This window comes from Monodon monoceros, unplaced genomic scaffold (genome assembly GCF_005190385.1).
Source record: "Monodon monoceros isolate NGI ecotype Baffin Bay Population unplaced genomic scaffold, NGI_Narwhal_1 Super_Scaffold_4, whole genome shotgun sequence".
In the NCBI taxonomy this organism is placed as follows: Eukaryota; Metazoa; Chordata; class Mammalia; order Artiodactyla; family Monodontidae; genus Monodon; species Monodon monoceros.
Genome location: NW_021703781.1, coordinates 47,159,480 through 47,179,536, shown reverse-complemented (window position 1 = coordinate 47,179,536; position 20,057 = coordinate 47,159,480). Strand labels below are relative to the sequence as shown.

Here is a 20,057-nt window from a genome sequence, read left to right as displayed (position 1 = left end):
CTATCGAGCCCAAAGAGTACTTTTTACTCAAGTGTACCCGTTCTTAGCATGCCTGAGTACACAGGTTTGGTCTTTAGAAATTTTGATGCTATGTTGTTGACTGCATAAAAATAATTATTGGTAGAAATAATTGTTGGATGGTGTTTTGCATCCTTCTTTGTCTCATTTAGTGCTTTTTTGCTTTGAATTTATTTTGTCTGATACTAACATTGCCCCTTCTGCGTATTTTGGTAGCATTTACATGGTATCTCTTTGTCCATCCCTTTATTTTCATTCTCTCAATGTCATCCTGATATAAGTGTGTCTCTTACAAAACAGCAGGTAGTTTGGTTCATATTGTTATACCCCATATAAGAGCATCTGTCTTTCAAAAGAGGCATTTAACTCATTCATATTTATTGATTTGGACATATTCCTGCCACTTTATTTCACGTTTACACCTATTCATTTACTGACGTGCTTAGCAAATATTTTCTCTGCTTTCTTGTTGTTTCTCAGATATGGAGTCTTTGTAAATTGCATTTGAGTTGTGGTTGTAACCATAGTGATGTTGATGAATAATGAAAGTGCCGCTTTTGCTAGCATGCCTTGAAGAAAGAATACTTGTCCTGAAGTTAATGATGTCTGAACTTGGTGAATCTTCTTGAGAGTGATTGCCATCGGGGTCGTGCATAGTTGTGATGGGATTTAACTACAATAAAAGTGCTTTGGACTTGGAGTCAGCCTAGGGTTTGAATTTGCCCCTCATCGTCAACACACACACACACACACACACACACACACACACAAACACACACATTTGTTATGTGACTGTGGATATTTAATTAACCTCTGCACCCACTAATTTCCTCATCTGTAAAAATCCTGAGATGATTGAGGGGATTAACTCAGGGAACAGCAGTAACATGGGAAAGCACTAGGCTTATTGTAGAGTCTTAACAATGTCTATATAAAAATAAAAACTCCATCTATCTTGGTTTGTGGTGCATTTCCTTTTCGAAGCTGGGGTCTGGTTGGTATGCAGGAAAAGGAGAAGGCATGTGAGCTATGTTATCTGCTTGTCATCACAAGGGGAGCCAAGTGGCAGGCCATGGATTGAAGCACATCCGGAGCACTGGGGTGGGCCTGGGAATTCCACAGTGAAGACTGTGAGATAAGGAAGTGCCAAGGGGGGAAGCTGCTGAATGCCTTGAGCTTCTGCTGACCAGGGCCAGGGTCTCATAGGATGAGAGATGAGGAGGGAATGTGGCTTCCAGAGCCACCAAATAAGGAAGAATGTCATCTCTCTCCATCTCACCCAAGTGTAAATGTCAGCCACCAGAGCAACTCACCCCACACCATCTCAGGAACCCCAAACATGGTTTTGAAAGGATCTAGGACAAGCTCTGAGCTAAGTGGTACATTAGGAAACATTTCTTTTAGTTTTCAATATGTGGTACATTAGGAAACATTTCTTTTAGTTTTCAATATGCTTTCTCACCTCTCAATTTTTTTTTTCTTTTTCTTCTTTTGCAAAACATAATTTACCAAGAGGACAGCTGTTCTTTGAAGGCAGGAGTTGCTTTACACATCACAAAGCTCCTGTGATCCCAGTCCCCTCGCCTGCCCCACCTAGTGTGCTCTGCCCAGGTTGGCGGTTCTGATCTGTCACTCACCCAAACTGCTTCCCCAGGGAGCCACTGGGCTGAGCCTCCAGAGGTCATTTCCTTGCCAAACATTCCTTTTCAGTGAGAGGACGTTTTCATCCCCTGGTAAACAATCCCAGTCCACACAAAGCAGAGAGGGGTGCCTGTCCCTCTTCACGCTCTCCACTCGGTCCTGAGCCCATTCCAACCCCAGAGGCGTCAGTCTGCTCTATAAATTCCTTTGTGAAACCTGAGCGCCTGGGCTCCGAAGGGGAGCAAAGATCTTGGAGGCGTTACAGTTTCCCTCCTCTCTAAAGATCTGCCTGTGTTGGCAGCAGAAGGGGATGTTCTTCCAAACAGGCTCTTCCCTTTCTTATGTGAATTCAGTTCACAAAGCACTGCCAGTCTCCTTCTAAGTGGGAGAGGTAAGACCACCTCCTTTGCAGGTCTACACAGGAAAGAGCTGACAGGCCTGGGGGGATTTTCTGAGTTAAGAGGGTCTGAACCTCTTTCTCCAACTGTCACTATTAGGAGGGACATGGCTCCACTTATGGGGGGTGTAGGGGTGGAGGCTGGCTTCAGCCTGAGCTTCACGTGATTTTTTTTTAAGAAAGAGAGAAAAAAAAAAAAAAAGAAGGAAAGAAGGAAGGGAGGGAGGGAGGAAGGGAGGGAGGGAGGGAGGGAGGAAAGGAGGGAAGGAGGGAGGGAGGGAGGAAGGAAAGAAAGAAAGGAGACAGTAAGAGGATAGAAGAAAGAAGAGAAGGAGAAAGAAAAATAAAGAGGAGGATGGAAAAAAAAAAAAAAAAAAAGAGGAGGATGGAGACATTTTTAGTGGCAGGACTTTCACTGAGCACCCTAGTCCCTCACCACCAACTCCTCCATTAACTTCCAGTTCAGTTTTTGAATTCATATTGTATCATTTCTTAATATATACGTTTCCTTAACCCCAGAATTTAAAAACAAAGTAGTAAGCCATCAACTGGTAGAATCTTAGAAAACGCATCTTTGAAAAACCATGTATTGTTTTGGTGGCATTACAGGAGATAAAATGCAGAAAAGAAGTCAGCTGTGGCTCTCCTGTAGGACTTTCCATTTCCCCATTTGCCCGGGGTCTCCTGGAGCTTGTGGTCCAGGAGGTTTTCCCCTGAGCCCACGGGGTGGCTGAACCCGTGTGTGCCGACGGGTGCTACATTTTAATACTCTCATCAGAAACATCTCCGTGTCATTTCCAGTTGGATCGTGGCGAATGGTGAGAAAGCAGGTCATGGGAAAGCCATTCTGGCTGAGTGACTCTTCTTTCCCCCAACCTTCTACCTAGCTGGCAGCACCAGGCTAGCGCTGGAGCCTCCTGAGGGAGCTCAGAACCATGCTGACAGGCAGGGCGCTGCTGGGCAGACACGCCTGCTCTCTGGCCTCCATCCAGCCCCCTGAGTCCAGGCTGGGGCCACCTTTTTTGTTTGTTTTTCATTAAACAATGTTTATTGAGTGCCTACTATGTGCCAGGGGCTGCTCTAAAGACTTGCGGAACACCAGTGAGAGAAACAGACAAACATACATTCCTTGCTTCATGGAGCTATGTCCTAAGGTTCCTATTTTACTAAGAGGTTTTATTTATTTATTTTAAAATTTTGAAAGGGACAGAAACATTGAAATAGTACAGTGAGCACCAGTATACTCTTCACCTAGATTCAACTGTTAGTATTTTAAAGCTGTGCTCTTTTTCTTTCCACCTCTCTCTCAACACACAAACAGACACACACACACACTTTTTTTGCTGAACCATTTGAAAGCAGGTATCACGACACCTCACCCCTAAATAATTCAGAGTGTATTTCCTAAGAATAAGGACGTTCTCCTATACTACCTCAAAATCATTATTACACACAAGAAAACGATCATCAAGTCAAATACAGGGCCTAAAATACAGCCCAAATTCAGACTTCTTTAATTGGCCCCAAAATGTATTTTATGGCTTTTGTTCTTTAAATTACAGGATCCAACCAAAGTTCACGCATCTTGTCTGATTGTTCTGTCCCTTTTGTTTCTTTTACTCTAGAACAACTCCCCACTTCTTTTTTGTTTGGTTTTTCAAGTCATTGACGTTTTGAGGAGCCTAAGCTAGTTGTCTTGCTGACTGTCCAACATTCTAGATTTGTCGGAATGTTGCCTCATGATTGGATTCAGGTTAAACATTTTTGGTAAGAATATTACATAAGTGATGCTACTTCTTTTTTGTGTGTGTGTGTGTGATACGTGGGCCTCTCACTGTTGTGGCCTCTCCCATTGCGGAGCACAGGCTCCGGACGCGCAGGCTCAGCGGCCATGGCTCACGGGCCCAGCCGCTCCGCGGCATGTGGGTTCTTCCCGGACCGGGGCATGAACCCGTGTCCCTTGCATTGGCAGGCGGACTCTCAACCGCTGCGCCACCAGGGAAGCCCCCATCATTCTTTTTGACATGACATATCCCAAATTTGGAGAGCAGGAGCCCTTACGGCCGTTACAGCTGCATCTTTGGGCAAGTTCCCCATAGTCCATGAGTACCTCCTTGCTTTCCAGCACAGTGTAGTCTGAGCTCATCTTGTACCTTCTCCATTCCAGACCTGGAATCAGCTATTTCTCCAAGGAATGGGAGCCTATATATATTAAAGTGACCAAGGTATAAACCTCTGTATAGGAGGAGGCAAAACATGAAATGATACAGTGTGGGCATTTAAATACTTGGAAGGGAACAGACCACTGAATATCAGCTAGCGTGAAGAAAAATAACCAAGATACTTTTAAGCTGGGGGTGGAGTACTGGCCTGGAAGTAGGGAGACCTCGATTTGGATCCTGACTCTGTGTGTGATTTGGGATGAAGTACTTAATCTCTTCTGGTGTCACTTGCTCCACTGTGTTTAATTTGGGGACTGGGCTAGACAGTACTGAAACCCTTTCTTTGCTCCAAAATTTGATGTCCTGAAGAGTTTAACAATACATAGTTATAAGAAGGGTTTTGAGCCCATAGAGGGGATTGTTCCTGTAAGATTTCAAGGGCAGAAACTTCACCTTTTAGCTTTTTCTCCTCTTGATCTAACAAAACTCATTGTAAATGTGCTCAATCAACGTTTTTGGTGGTGATGATCTTTCCTGAAGCTAGAATGAAACAAACAGACTGAACTGCCAAGATTTAGGTAAACCATAAAAAAACAAAACAAAACAAAAAAACTATGTTAAAGTGAGAGTTTAAGCATTGGGATGTTTACAAAGGGAGGTTTTAATCTTTAAAGTAAGAGGGTCCTACCTGCCTAAACCTGGCCCTTCCTGATGGTCAGCAAATGGACTCAATGACTGCTCAGTGCTTTTCCTGGCCCTCGAGTTCTCTTCTTCCCAAACTTAAGATGTTTTGCAGCATTTTCTCTTTTATTAGGAAACTCCAAACTACACCAAGAAGAATTTTTTTCTAACACTCCTTAAAGTCAGAAACTGTATTTAAAAAATAATTCTCCTCTGCTTTAATAAATGGACTAGAAAGCTTAAATGGACTTTCTTTCTGTTTGCAGTGACAGAAGCACTTATCTCTCACCCCAAGTGGATGTCCTATGTAATTGAATGTGAAGTAATTCCAAAGTTGCATCAAAATCTTTTCAGAGTGTTACTATGACAATCATACTTCTTTTTTAAAAACCACTTCAATGCAAACTCTCCATCATCCCACTGTCCATTCAGTACAATTTCATCGCATGAAGTAAGCTTAGCTTTTCAGAAAGCTTAGGGGCAGGAGGGGGAGTCATTATGCATGCACATTAGCTGCTTCTTCCACACACCCATTCTTCTCCGAGTGGTAACAGGCAGTCCACTCATCTTTATCACCATCTCAGAAGGTTGGTTGTTAAAGGCTCTGCCTTCCTAAGACTGGGAATTAGGACAGAAGCCTAAAAGAGAACACACTGAGGAAATAAAGTCACTGACAGCTCTTCCTGCTTATTGATACCTTTCCTGCACGGACTCTGGCAAAAGCAAGAACCTGGGCAGAGATTCTCAGAGGGGAAGGAGGAGGGAAGGAGCCTTATCAATATCTCGAAGGCCTGGGAAACTTTGGAAAAGCATATTACCATTTCTTTCATTGGTTTGGGCCCCAGGCTGATCTTGACATTTCTATTCATGTTAACAGAGGGTGTGAGATCTTTATGTTTATCAAGTGGGGCATGTCTTAAAAATGTTTGAAATACGCTGGGCAAGTGAAGGCTTTACCGGCCATTTCCTGTTTTAGAGGTTTTGAAGAATCAACTTTGTGGTCTGCATGTGACCTTCACACGTGAGTGTTGTTTATTTCTATCTTTTGATTCAGTGGTTTTGAGACCTCAATAAAACTTTAGCGGCCCAGAAATCATTTTGTTCAAAGTTCTCCTTTGGTAACTTGAGGAGTTGAAGGGACTTGCTCAACTAGTCCCAGGGCAGAGGCAGGATTAAAAGCCAGGTTCCCTAATTCCTCATCCTACACCCTTCATCCTTTACAACTTCATATATATACAACTGCTGCCTTCTCTGACCCTCCTTGGCTTTGTGCCAGAAGAAGCATATTCTATTGCCTGCAGTTTTCCTTAAATAGCTCAGTAAAACTGAAAACTCCACAAGGGCAGGAGAGTTTGTCTCTTGTGTGCATTGGTATATCTCAGCTCTAAAAAATGCCTGACACATAGTAGGGCCAAATAAATATTGATGAGTAAATTTTATGTGTGTGTGTGTGTGTGTGTGTGTGTTTGTTTCCCATAGTCGTAGTAAAGGCAAAGCCTTTCACAATCAGAATTCTGAGACTGGGATAAGGATGGCTTGACTGCCTTCTACATCTTCAAGGATATACGTATGTATATTTATGTACATATTCATTTAAATCTATACTCTGGAGCGGTGTTCTCAATGCTGGGTGGAAATTAGAATCAACTGGAGAGTTTTTTTTTTTTCCAAGACAATACCTGGATATTAAAGCAAAGATTCAGATTTCATTCACCTGGGTTGAGGTCAGGGCATCAGCACCTTTTAAAAGCTTCACAGATGATTCTAAGATACACTCAGCCTTGGAATCACACCCTAGGAAAGGGCACTTCTGAGGTGCCCTAACTGGGAGGTTACACTTGCTGTGGTTAGTTGGCGTTTGAAAGATGCTAATAAGTTGCTCATACTCCAGAGTAGGTCACCCACTTTAACTATCTTTACCTCTAATTAGTATTAGCAGATTATTTGTTATTTAAGAAAGGAGGATTCAAGATATGTGGTTTGGCTAGAAAAGAATGTAAGACTCCTGCCAGGTGTCAACTAAATATTTAGCTTCACTATGTGTCAGGCACTTCGCTGTGCCCTTTAGAGTCCTAGGCCTATATTCAGTAATAGGAATTGGTCAGATCTTGTGTTGGGTCATCCACGAAAGGTTCTGTCATCTGATTAGACTAGAAAGTTAGCTGAAATCTACTGCTAGAATGCTTTCATTTGCCTCAAGTAAACTTTTTGTGCCGGGCACTGTCTTAGGATCTAAATGGCCAGGGGCTGCTTCATTGAGTTTACAGAACAGTCATGTGGCTGTGTGTACCTGTTGGCTGACATGAATCCATATGTGTGGCAGAATTTGGCTGGAGACACAATTTACATAATTTACAACAAGGCACCTGCTGCTGTAAGGTGTGGAAGAGAGACCTACAGCCTTCACCTACATCTACCAAAGGAGGCCACCGATATCTGCAAAAAGGCAGCTTGTACTGGGTTGCTTACTGCAATGTGCATGCACTTTCTATACAGAGCCCTGGATACAGGAGGACTTTGGTCTTGACTCTGTCCTTTTTTTTTTTTTTTTTTTGTGGAACGCTCACTGTTGTGGCCTCTCCTGTTGCGGAGCACAGGTTCCGGACGCGCAGGCTCAGCGGCCATGGCTCACGGGCCTAGCTGCTCCGCGGCACGTGGGATCTTCCCAGCCCGGGGCACGAACCCGTGTCCCCTGCATCGGCAGGTGGACTCTCAACCACTGCGCCACCAGGGAAGCCCTTGACTCTGTCCTTTGAGAGGAGATAAAGGCAGATGCCACAACCCTGCTCAAAATGTCTCAGTACGTGCGGCTTTTCAAATGCAGGTGATTCCATCCCTGGTTGGCAGGGGAGGGGAAACAACCTTGAACCTCATTTGCTTCAGCCTTATGACCTCCCTTTGGTATTTCTGAGTGTGTAACTGAGCCTTGGCTTCCTTGTAGGGATACTTGGGTTCCTAGTTGCACAAAGTCAGCTATTTCACTGAGCCAAGAGTGGTGAGTAGCAGCTGGGACTGGGAAGGCAATTAGGAGGGATGGCAAAATGAGCAATTACAGGTGCAACAGCAGAACAATGTGGCTTCCAAGTCAGAATCTGGCTACAGTCCCCCAAGTCCTTCCTTTTAGTATCAAGGTGGGTGCTCTAAGGGAAAGGAGTATTAATAACAATAACATTTTTGTGCTATAAAATACTTTGGATTGTAGCAAATAAAAGGACCATTTTGAAACACAGCTTGAATGTCCATAAATAGGAACATGGTTAAATAAGCAAGGGTATGTCCACACAGAGAAATCCGTATAGTTGTTGAAGATAATGAAACAGACTTATCTGTGCTGTTAGAAGATGATCTCTAAGACAAGGATCAAGTGAAACAAATCAAGTACCGAATCAACACTCAGCAAGATTGCAATTAAGCAACCTTCTCTCTGTGTTGTTTTAATTTTCAACAACATATTTATATATTACTTACACAGTCAAGAAAATATAGTAAAAAGTCTGAGTAGAAGTATAATATCCTAAAATTTGGAAAGACAAAATAGTCCTTGGAGCTGAGCTGTGGCCCACGAACCCTGGTGGTGTCTGGGCATGTCTCTCAAACCCTGGGGGACAGCAATAGGTGCTTTAGGCCCTGCTTCTCTGCCTCTCACTTTCCTCACCTGTAAACAGGGTTATAAGTCTGGTCTTGTTGAAATGCATAAATCCTGAGGGGAGGGGAAAGGTTCGTCAGGTAACTCTGGCCAAGTCCTGGCCAAGCTCAGGACTATTCCCCTGCTCATTCCAGCCACAGATAGTTGACACTGGGTTGCTAAATCATTCTAGAACCAACTTGCAGGTCTGTTGTCTTAATTCATCTTGGTAAGGAAAGGTTATGCCTAGTTTGAGGTTATGATCAAGCCAAATATACAAATTTCAGAACTTATCCCACTAGGGGAACTTTTATGGGAGGGAAGCTCCTGAGAAACAAGTGACAGAGAACTCTCCTCTAGTTGCAAAGTTTGGTTCTCAATTTTGATGAATAAGAATGATTTGAAAATACAATTTTGTCTGATGTGTTGTTAGGGAGCTAAATGTATCTAGAATTTCTTTCTGAAGAGCAAAATCCTCTCATGTTTTATAATGACAAATTATGATTTTCCTCGTCTGAAGATACCCGAGGATCTGGCCAGCTGGCTCCTTCTTTAAGTTCTGCCCATTCCATCAACCCTTCCTCAAGCGTCATCCTCTGCCAAGTTTTGATACTTCTTGGACTCTCCTGCATACAACCAGTCAGGTTTGAGGGGATGATTAATTGACCAGAGGAAGGAATGGGCTTGGTGAGCCCTCCCACCCACTTTCACTTCCATTTTTTGAGGTGATCTGAACACAGAAGAGCCGTTTAATCAGTTTTGGTTGGGCCCTGAGTGGGTCTAGGTATGAACCACCATGGGAAATCTGCTCTGGCCTCAGTGATTCTCTGCTTCTGATGGATGGAATCCAAACTCTTCAACCTAGCATCCACCAACAAGCTGTGTGTCTGCAGCCAGTGACAACACATTTCTGTGCCTCAGCATCCTCTCTGCAGAATGAAAGCATTGGTCTTGTTTGAACTCTGAGGGCACTAACAGCTCTGGGATTCTATATCCAAGATGCTTAAACAACGCACAACCCTTCCCTCAAAGATATCTCCTAAGGCTCCCCTCAGTTTGGGTCAGGCCTGGAACAAAAAGGCATAACACAAATGGTAGGAAAACCTTAAATGGCCACTTCTTATTTAATGAGACCAATGAAAATGGTTATAGCTGTCTCCACCTCAAAGAAAATGCCAGGAAATTTCCTTTAAGTAAAACCTTTTAGGATAGAACTTTAGGAGACCAGAATATATAACAGGAGTTATAGCGAGGGTCCTTCTTTGCCAGCACTTTGGTTTTGGGGTGTGTGTGTCACTGTCTCATTCTGAAAGTTCCAGAAAAAACATCAGTTCAAGGGGGAAGAGATTGGCAGCCATGTTTGTTGTGTGGACACGTTTAAGGGAGTGATAAACAAAGGTCAACATAACATCCTAACGAACACACTTGTTCCATTCAGACTCTCACTCCCCCACTCCTTTCTTTTACTAAGAAAAATTAGGTTTTAAATGGCTTTGGAGATAGTAATCTCAGTTTCTCCTTGAACTGTAAAGAGACCTAAGTATTTTCACATAATTAAACACCTCAGAGATGAGAAGCCAGAAACGAGGTCTTTTCACCCCATCCCAAAACAAAGCTCTTTGCTCCTCTGGCAACCTGTATCAAGCATTCATGCATCAGAATCACCTGAGTGCTTTGAAAAATACAGATTCCTAGGACTCACCATAAATCAACTCAGAATGCCTGAGGTGGGGCCCAGGGATATGCCTTTTTTATTATTATTATTTTTTACTTACTAATTAACTTTATTTTTTTTTCCAGGAATTTTAAATTTCCTTTTTTTTCCCCCACAACTCACACATACACACTGTATTTTATTTTTACAAGAGATAAACAAACTGACACCAAGCATTGTAAATGGATGACCGCAACAAAAGCAACAATGATTGCAATTACCAAACACGAAACACACTCATACTATGTCATAATATTGACATTCAGTCCGGGAATCCTCCACTGTAACAGCTCCTTTACTTTGCGGTGAAAATTGACTTGTATATTTTTTGCCTCTGAGTCCTTGTGGGATTTTTTTTTTAATTAAAACGGAGAGTCACAAAAATTATAATCATCCTCATCAGGTCACTCAGTCCCATGTAATTATTTTTTTTATCTTGATCTTTTGTTGGCACTTTTATGAATTCATCAGTTTTCCATTGACCAGCTCCCACAGGTTAGTCTTTTATCCACAGCACCTGAGCACTTTGGCTCTCTGACCTAATCAAGGTTATATTGTTACTAATAACCGATCTCATATAACCTATCTTGGGACATTTTGGAAACTTTTTGAATAAAAATTGCTCCAGTAAGCATGCTGTTTAAGAAGGCAGTAAGCATGTCATGTGCTAATTATGGCCTGTGACACCATAAAATAAAAGTGCATTACTGAATGCTTTCAATTTCTTATAATGATGGGAAGGTGGCATGTCATGGGGCCTTTTTAGCCCCAGACATCACTCCAGAGAATTCCAAACAGATATAGACAAGGGCAATTAGGACCCGGATCCTTTCCTCTCAGGCTGTTTACCCATGGGAATAGGATGTCCTGAAGCAACACTTCCCCCAAGTGACGTGTGGATAAGTCTGGTTATCAGAAAGATATTATTGGTGGTGTGATATGTAGGGCATTTACATTTTCTTGATAGGGTTAGTCATATGAAAGCTGACAAAGAAGGAAAAGGAGCAGTGGTGTGGTGCAATGTCAACAGACAGCTGTCCCCTGGCTTCCCGATAAATAGGATGACTTGCATTGCTGAGCGGTGTGGTCACTGCCAAAGGAATGGCCCTCTCACATTTCTTCCTGATTCACATATTCAGTGGGGTTACTTGTCATCCCCTCCCTCTCCTGCTTCCCAGACACTGAGTCTGGAATGAAACTTCACCTGCCTCTGAGCTGGCCCCGGGTGGGGGCAGGGGTGTTACTTGGGTTCCCAGGTTGGAAGATTAGCTCACCGGGCCCTAGCTATATAAGCTGATCAGAGCAAGGGGGCTCCCCAGGGCCGACTCAACGTTTCAACCCCCAGGAGGAAAACAGACAGAGGAACTTTAGGTCAACATGATGGTTCTGAAAGTAGAAGAGCTGGTATGTAAAGCACATTATTTCTACGCAGTGAAAAATGGGGCAGCCTTGATTTTTATTTGAAAATTGAAATGCCCTTTTCTTTCTTGCATAATGTGCTGGTACTCTGAAAATGTCATATATGGAAAATGGTTGGTTTATGTGATGAAATAAGTGAAACTGGAAAAAGGGAGCTGGCAGTAATGAATTCTCTACATATTTCCTATCTATTATCTTCTCCTTCGCTTTTATTACTAAAGTGTGTAATCATGTATAGTTATCAAAATGCCTTAGGGGAGAAGTTCTATTGCAAGAATATATGTCTGGAAACTATAACTCAAGGCAAGGGATCATCAACCTAAAATGAAACAATTTTAAATAATCGGTGGGGATGCGGAGGCCAGATTGTGATTTTCCTAGGAAAAATGTGATTAAGTAAATTAAAAGTAGATTTAAACATTTCAACCTAACCTAAACCTTGATTTAACCAAGAGAGGGGGACAAGCATCTGAAGGCTATCCTGGAACACTGCAGCAACTCGTTGCTGCCTGAGATAGGAGAATGTGCTGCAATGGAGGCCACCGTCAGCAGGGAGGGAAGGCCGGGGGCTGCCTGCAGCATCTTCTGTGGAGAATGACCCCAGGACAGGCCTGCTACTTCTGACCCTGCCATCTTCCCTTGTAGGTTACAGGGAAGAAGAATGGCAGTGGGGACGCTGGGGAGTTCCTTCCTGAGGATTTCAGAGATGGAGAGTATGAAGCTGCTGTCACTTTAGAGAAGCAAGAGGACCTGAAAACACTTCCAGCCCACTTTGTGAGCCTGCGGGAGCAACAGTGGAAAACTGAGAAACAGCGAGAGGCAGAGGTAAGACCCTTCCATGAAATTCATGAGTGGGAGGTTGGGGACGGGGCAGAGGATGGAGGTGCCAGACAGGAAGGAGAAGAGAGAGAAACGAAACAAATGCAACCATTCCAAAGATGTTTCTTTACCAGATTCTAACCTATAAAGAGGCAACTTCTGTGGGACAGGTTGCAGAAAATAATTCTTTGGCAAGACTATGACCTCTGGATTCCAAATCAATCACTGTATGTTCTGTGACTGTGTTTTGACTGAAAGACTTGGAAAGAGAAATGTGTCCAGTGAATTTCTGATGTCTTACACTGTCTGGTTAATCCCAAACAAGGGAGCCTTCTTTTTCTTAGTAATGTGGTTTGTGGTCCATGGATCATTGTTTGACTGTGGCCGCTTTCTGTGTTGACAAAATGTGTTGCTGGGTGAATTTTCATTACTTACTAACCACAGATAAAACATGCATTTGTTAGCTGTAGTCCAGGATAGTCTATTTCATGAGCCCTGCTTAGTGGGCCACCTGAAAGACACTGGCATTGACATTTTAGAGCTCAAAACTTATTAGTGGAGTCTTTTGGGTAAAAAAAAAAAAAAATTCATGAGCATGATACAAAATTCTACAGAAATCTGGGGTTTGTTTATGGAAATAATTACAAAATCATCACTTAGAGACTAGATCCTATCTCCAGTGAAAAGCTGATGCTATGAGAAAGGAAAGTGAAGATGAAGGCAATTAGCTGAAAAATTTGACCCCTAAGTACTTGAATAAGAAATCACTAAATCCAAGTCAAAGACTTATTATAAATTTTTTATCTTTTTGCACAAACTGTTCACGTACTTAGCTCAGACCTTGCAGATTCTGTTTTGACGCAACCAGAATGCTTGTCAGTAGAACTCACTGTATTTTGAAACATGGATTTCTTTTTTAGCTCAAGAAGAAAAAACTAGAACAAAGATCAAAGCTTGAAAATTTAGAAGACCTTGAAATCATCATTCAACTGAAGAAAAGGAAAAAATACAGGAAAACTAAAGTTCCAGTTGTGAAGGAACCTGAACCCGAAATCATCGTAAGGGCTGCTTGGTTTTGCAGTATTACACCTCGGCATTAGGCTACAGGGGAATAAATATCTGTGGAGGGTGTGACTGAATGTTGGAAAACCCATGGTAACTCTCACACTGTTTTTTCGGCTTTAGACAGAACCTGTGGATGTGCCTAGTTTTCTGAAGGCTGCCCTGGAGAATAAACTGCCAGTAGTAGAAAAATTCTTGTCAGACAAGAACAATCCAGATGTCTGTGATGAGGTAAGGCTTATACAAAGCACTGCAAAATCCAGCTCATTAGTTTTGTGTTTCTTATGCTTTGCTGCAGCCTTGCTAATCTGGTGCCAAAAATCAATCCACCTGAAACAGTCTCCCCAGCTGTTGCCACATATGCCAATAGCATAACAGGGGAGTGCAGTGGTCCAAAAAAAGAAAATGCTGGATTAGTGCTACGGATTGCATTATTTTTTGCACTCTAATATACTTCTGACTGCTTTTTCAGCTTGTCTTTAATTTTTAGATCTTTGGGACAGACTCTTAATACGGCAGGACCAACGAGTCACCAATGGAGAAATATATTATTAGCATTATCTTTGATTGGACTCAAATACATCAGCTCCACACAGGGAATCTGTAGACTGGAGTTCAAGTGCTAGCTCTATCACTACTGGCCTATTTGATTTTTAGCAGCCAATCTGCATTTTCTGGACCTCAGTTTCCTTATCTGAAAATAGAGGGCATTGGAGTGAAATGCCTAAAAGGTGTTCCAGCACAGTCTATTAATCCATTTATATGAAGCCATTTACCAGAAATCACTAATCCTTTTTGTATCCTTTCCCCCATGAATTGAAATGGGGAATCATTTCTGAAGTTGAATGAAAAATGTCTCCCATTTTCTTAAAAATGAATTGAATGCTTTTTGATATTCAACCTATCAACCGTCCCAGATGGAAGAAAACAGCCTGAACTGCATGGCAAATACTACAAACACCATGAAGGCACAAAATACAAGAAAGGGAAATGTCAGCATTTAGGTAGTTTTGAATGTTTAAGCCCATGTGCCTCGATGTAGACCTCGAAGCACTTACAAATGTATGTTGCAGGAGGCGCAAATCTCAGTTGCAGAATAATTGTTGTCGACAACAAGTTTAGTAAATTTGACATTTCTAATTCATAAAGAAGCACTCAAGTTTCTATCAGCTAGGTCATCAGAGTCCCCAGCTTCATACTTCTTAGAAAGGATTTATGCTCATTTTTATATGCATCGCTCCCTCTCTCTTTCTTAAATCTCTATTTTGACAGTATAAACGGACAGCTCTTCATAGAGCATGCTTAGAAGGACATTTGGCAATTGTGGAGAAGTTAATAGAAGCTGGAGCCCAGATTGAATTCCGTGATATGGTAAATATATTTCTTTGTTTGGAAGTGAGCCAAAGTAAGTAGACTATATGAAACTTGAGAAAACCTACAATGGAAAAGGGGGCTGACTGTATTGAAAATTGATCCACGAGAACTAGGCAGAAGCTCGTTTCTCCATACAAAGGGAAGTTGGGAGATGGGACTAGGTCATGTGGGAAGTATTTTCTACACATACTGAAAGGAGAGGAGTGTTCCAGGGAAACGAAGGAAGTGAGAGCTGCTGGACAGAATTCAATATCCTCATCGAAGACTTGGGTCATTATCAAGTCAGTAGCCTTACTGAGAAGTAACGCAGTCAACACTTGCCTTTCAGCCTCCATGTCCTTCCACCATATGTGGCCGCCTGCTCCTGGCCCCTTGGCTGCCAACAACATCTCAGAATTCTCTAGCTGCACACCTTATATGATAGATGCCGATTGCCATCTGTGAGATTTGGGGCTAGACTGCATACAAAATGAATTGCATCTACGGAAAGTAGCTGCTATTCAGACCTCAGTAATTCAACCACTGTGATTTCTACACAGACCGGTACACAGCATATTTTACGACCTGAAGATTGAGCTGGGAAAATGCTTTATTTAAATACAGCTCAATTTGACTTTTCAGCAAAGTGGAAAAGGGACTGGAAAAGTCCAAAGGAACTGGCCAAAATTGAACCCAAAAGACGTACACACAGAAAAACAAGAAAAGAAACAAAATATAAAGTTTGTATAGAAAGACACAAAAATTCACAAGCATGGGATTTGGAGGGCCAGGGATATACCAGACTTACTCCTATGAGTAAGTGCAGTGACCATGAGTGATGATGGTCAAGGTACAGAGGGTGTGCTGGCACAAATGGCAGGAGAGAACCAGCAAGGGATGAGGAAAAAACAACAGGGACAAGGGAGAGGTGTCAGATCCAGATGAACATCTTTTGGAAGGGACTACTTTTATTCTGCCAGAATTTTAAAATACATTTGTCTAGAACTGTTGAGTCTATCTGGCAAAAGCGGTTAAAAGTTCCAGGCAGACTGTGGGTTGGAATATCTCTTCTGCCACTTACTAGCTGTGTTTCCTTGGGCAAGAAACTTGAATATTTCGGAGCCTTGTTTTTCTCATCTGCAAAACGAGCACAGACTACCCACTTCATAATGTTGCTGGGAGCATCATTGTGTCTGAAGTACGCGGCACTATGTTGGCACGAGGAAATTCCCAATAAATTGTAGTTCTTATCCTCTTTTAAAAAGATTTATTAGGTTTATTAAGAACCTCCTAACGATGCAAACACGCACATAGATACATACACAGAAGCGCATACACTCACATTCACACACTTAAGAGTTTAGCCAAAACATTAGGCAAGAGCCTTCGACTACAATAGTTACAACTGGCAACCTAGACGAGGACAGCCCAGTGTCACCCACGGATGCCCTAGCAAACCTGGCGTTCCTGGGCTTTAGAAACGAAGTACTAAGTCCTCTGTTTAGGTTCTTCTTTCACTAACTCCTGTCCTTTTACCTTCCCGGTATAGCTTGAATCCACAGCCATTCACTGGGCAAGCCGCGGAGGAAACCTGGATGTCTTAAAACTGTTGCTGAACAAAGGAGCAAAAATCAGTGCGCGGGATAAGGTATTTCTCCTCCTCCTGTCCCCCTCCTTCTTCCCCTCCTCCACCCTGTCCCTCCTCCACTTCTCCCCTTCACACATGCCTTGGGGTCTGGGCAGCCTTTGTCCTCAAGCCCAGGGACACAGCAGGCTCTTGCATTTTGCAGTTGCTCAGCACGGCGCTGCACGTGGCGGTGAGGACCGGCCACTACGAGTGCGCAGAGCATATCATCGCCTGCGAGGCGGAACTCAACGCCAAGGACCGAGTGAGTAGCCCGGCAGAGTTTGGCCTTCTAAAGCTTCACTCATTTACATATTTGGAATAACTGCCCCAGCCGGGCACCCTTGCGGGACCCACTTCGTGGCCTCAGGCTCACCTTGTCTGTTCACTCTGCTTCTCTAGGAAGGAGATACCCCCCTGCACGACGCCGTGAGGCTGAACCGGTACAAGATGATCAGACTCCTGATCACGTATGGCGCCGACCTCAACATCAAGAACTGTGTAAGTGCTCAAGCAAGGGGCCCTGCTTGCCAGCTTTCTCATGAACAAAAATATGGCTCACATACTTGAAAACATTCTTACAACGGTAGTGTTGATATTTCAGGGGTCTCTTGATGGTTTAAATGGCCCTGGTCATTCCCATAAGGACATTGCTGAGTTTGGCAAGGACTCAGATCACCTGGTCAGAGATGGGGAAGCCATCGTGACTGCTATGACCTCGGTGCCTAATATAGCCTGTAGTAATTCTTTAAAAATTTGGCCTTGAAGATAAAAGATGGCCAAACCGCCCACACTTACAGACATAAGCACAGTCTGCCTTGGCCATCCCTGGCTGAGCAAGGTTTGGGGTAGTCAGGAATAAAAACACCCACCATTGCTGAAGCTGTCAAAAATTCCACAGTGGTCAATGCAACCAAGGGCCAAGGAACTCAAATTAATCAACATCTAATCCAAGTAATTCTGAATAGTCCTCCCCTCCTTACAGCAGCATGACAGGCTACCACTTTTTCCAGGGGGAGCCATGCTTTTGCTTTTTTTTTTTTTTTCCTTTTTTTCTTTGCGGTATGCGGGCCTCTCACTGTTGTGGCCTCTCCCGCTGCGGAGCACAGGCTCCGGACACGCAGGTTCAGCGGCCATGGCTCACGGGCCCAGCCGCTCCGCGGCATGTGGGATCTTCCTAGACCAGGGCACGAACCCGTGTCCCCTGCATCGGCAGGCGGACTCTCAACCACTGCGCCACCAGGGAAGCTCCATTGCCTATATTTTTGAGATAATTTCTGTTCATTCTCCTCTTTGGTTTATCTGCACATCCCTCAAAATACTTTCCTGTATTTAGGCCCTGAAAATGCTTGTATAAGTCCCCTTTATAAGTACGTATTAATTAAGCTTCATCTGTAAGCCAGGGAATGTAACCAAATTTTCCTCATGGTCCCAATTCCCACTCAAGCATCATCTAAGCTTTAAAAATATCACTGGGAGGGGGCACAGGTGCGATGCTACAAGGTGAGAAGGTCCAGAATGAAGGTTGCAGGGCCACTAACTCAAATCCGCACAGGTTCCAGGCAGATGGCATAGATGACTTACATGGTGGCTGCTGGTGCCATGCACACAGCTTACTTAAAGGTAGCAGCCCTTCCCCAACTCAGCCCATTGCTGCTCCGTGAAACCACGGGAATTGTGCCGCCAGGTCTCCCAGTTTTTTCACAGAGATCACAAATTCAGCTGGGAAATCTCTTAATTTCCAACTGTTGCCAATTAATTCCAGGTTTAAAAAAAATCTAAGCTCTGTTTGGGCCAAAACAGGTCTCTAGCTTTATTTGCATCTCAAAGCTGCCAGTCTGCAATCTCTGGGATAAAGAGAGACTTCTGAATGAACAGAGATGGAAAATTTTAGGACTTCTCAAATTTAAAGACAAGAGTTGAGAGGTGACACAGTTTTAATTGTTGTAAATATCTTGAGATGTATGCTTGAGGTAAAAAACTTTTGGTCTCAAAAGTTATTTATTCATACATCATTGATATCATCTCCAAGAAAAATAAATTTCTTGGGAGAGACCAATGTAAGTTCTGAGCAGCTGTGAAAAATCTACCCCTTGGAGTGGTACTTGTGTACTTAAGCCAAGGTGTTGAAGCAGCTCATTCTCCACCAGTTTTTATCAATCAGGAATCATTTTCCAAATTGATAGGAAGTGGTTCTTGACCAAGAGGGATACTACTACCTCCCCACACCCATTTTGCAGGATACTGGGTAAGTATGGAGGCATTTTTTGAGTTTGAAAATGACTTGGCTTACTCTTGCTGTTTAGTGTCTAGGGACTGGGGATTTTTACCACCACCTGGGATATCCCACAGGAAAGAAAACCATTGCTAATCTGAAATGCCAAAAGCATTCCCGTGAGAAACAGTGAAGGGCTGGTTTGAATATAAACTGCAAATCACTCATAATGGAAAACATAAAACACTTCAATAACATACACCTATCCATTACCTCATTAAATACACACACACACACACACACACACACACACACGAGATGAATTTATAGACGCCTCCCCCCGGAAGTCAAATTCCCTCCTCTATTTTGATTAGGCTGGGAAGACCCCGATAGATCTGGTGCTACAGTGGCAGAATGGAACCAAAGCAATATTTGACAGCCTCAAAGAGAACTCCTACAAAGCCTCTCGCATAGAGACATTCTGAGAAAAACGACGATAGAAGCTTCCATTGGCTGCTCTTCACCGCCCCGAAGAGCAACTCATCATGAAAACCAGCTTCTCTTTATCAACCTGTTGTAAAGCGGCACCGAATTATGTTTTGAGAAAGCACAGGGACGTAGGTATTGACATTTCCCTTAGTGAAACCCACTCTATTTATTTGTATTTATTACTGTTTATTTATTTATTTACTGTGATACCACCGACATTCAGATCCTTTGTGGTCACCCATTTGGAGAACAAGCTTAGTTTCTATGGGATGCATCAGAGCCTCTTCCCATAGGTAGCCCTTAAACTGTGTTAACCAGAAGTGCTGTCAGTGCCGACTTACGTGTCACCTCGCTCATGGAAGATGTTTCAGGGTGTTTTTGAAAGACAAAGGGGATTATTGCAGCCTTCTTTTCTCCTGAACTTTTCATGCTGAAGTGTGAGGCCATGGAAAGCCTGTAGCGACAGGAAAGGAAACAGAATGAAAGTGATTCTGTGAGGACTGTAAAGCCCGCCATTCGACGCCTGGGCCTGGTAATTCTTACTAGGTCACACGCTGTACGTACCAAGGTAAAGAGAATGTCTTGAGTGTAAGTGGAAGGAGCGGGCCGCTGGGCCGTGCAGAACTGAATGAGTTCAAAAGAGATGAAAGTAACTGCGAATTGTAAATGTGTAAATGTATATTATGCTGTATGTATATTTTATGTTCATAATAAAAGCAAATCCTAACCCTCTTTCCTCCTTTTAGTGAGAATCATGCAAAAAGGCCATTTAGATGGGGTTTTCTTTGTCTTCCAAGCTTTTCATATTAGGAGTGTCCTGTAGAACCGCACCTCTCAG

At 43.0% G+C, this 20,057-nt stretch overlaps 2 protein-coding genes across 2 annotated transcripts in view; one reads left to right on the top strand and one right to left on the bottom strand.

The window, feature by feature from the left end:
- RPP30 (ribonuclease P/MRP subunit p30) overlaps positions 1-20,057 on the bottom strand; it is a 72,951-nt gene that overhangs the window by 9,640 nt on the left and 43,254 nt on the right. The window contains exon 14 of the transcript XR_003790528.1: positions 19,561-19,673. The gene's annotated coding sequence lies outside the window, so the exon portion shown is untranslated. The remainder of the gene's footprint in view (positions 1-19,560; positions 19,674-20,057) is intronic.
- Positions 11,369-19,951, top strand: ANKRD1 (ankyrin repeat domain 1). The gene is made up of 9 exons (XM_029200969.1): positions 11,369-11,642; positions 12,303-12,482; positions 13,397-13,534; positions 13,662-13,769; positions 14,811-14,909; positions 16,441-16,539; positions 16,682-16,780; positions 16,918-17,016; positions 19,105-19,951. Exons 1-9 carry the CDS (start codon positions 11,616-11,618, stop codon positions 19,213-19,215), a joined length of 960 nt encoding a protein of 319 aa, XP_029056802.1. The 5' UTR covers positions 11,369-11,615; the 3' UTR covers positions 19,216-19,951.

Bases quoted from the DNA above. Each gene is read 5' to 3' on its own strand.
- ANKRD1 (XM_029200969.1), top strand. From the start codon at position 11,616: ATGATGGTTCTGAAAGTAGAAGAGCTG. The intron at 16,540-16,681 runs GTATTTCTCCTC...TGCATTTTGCAG, and splicing joins AAATCAGTGCGCGGGATAAG to TTGCTCAGCACGGCGCTGCA. The intron at 17,017-19,104 runs GTAAGTGCTCAA...TATTTTGATTAG, and splicing joins ACCTCAACATCAAGAACTGT to GCTGGGAAGACCCCGATAGA.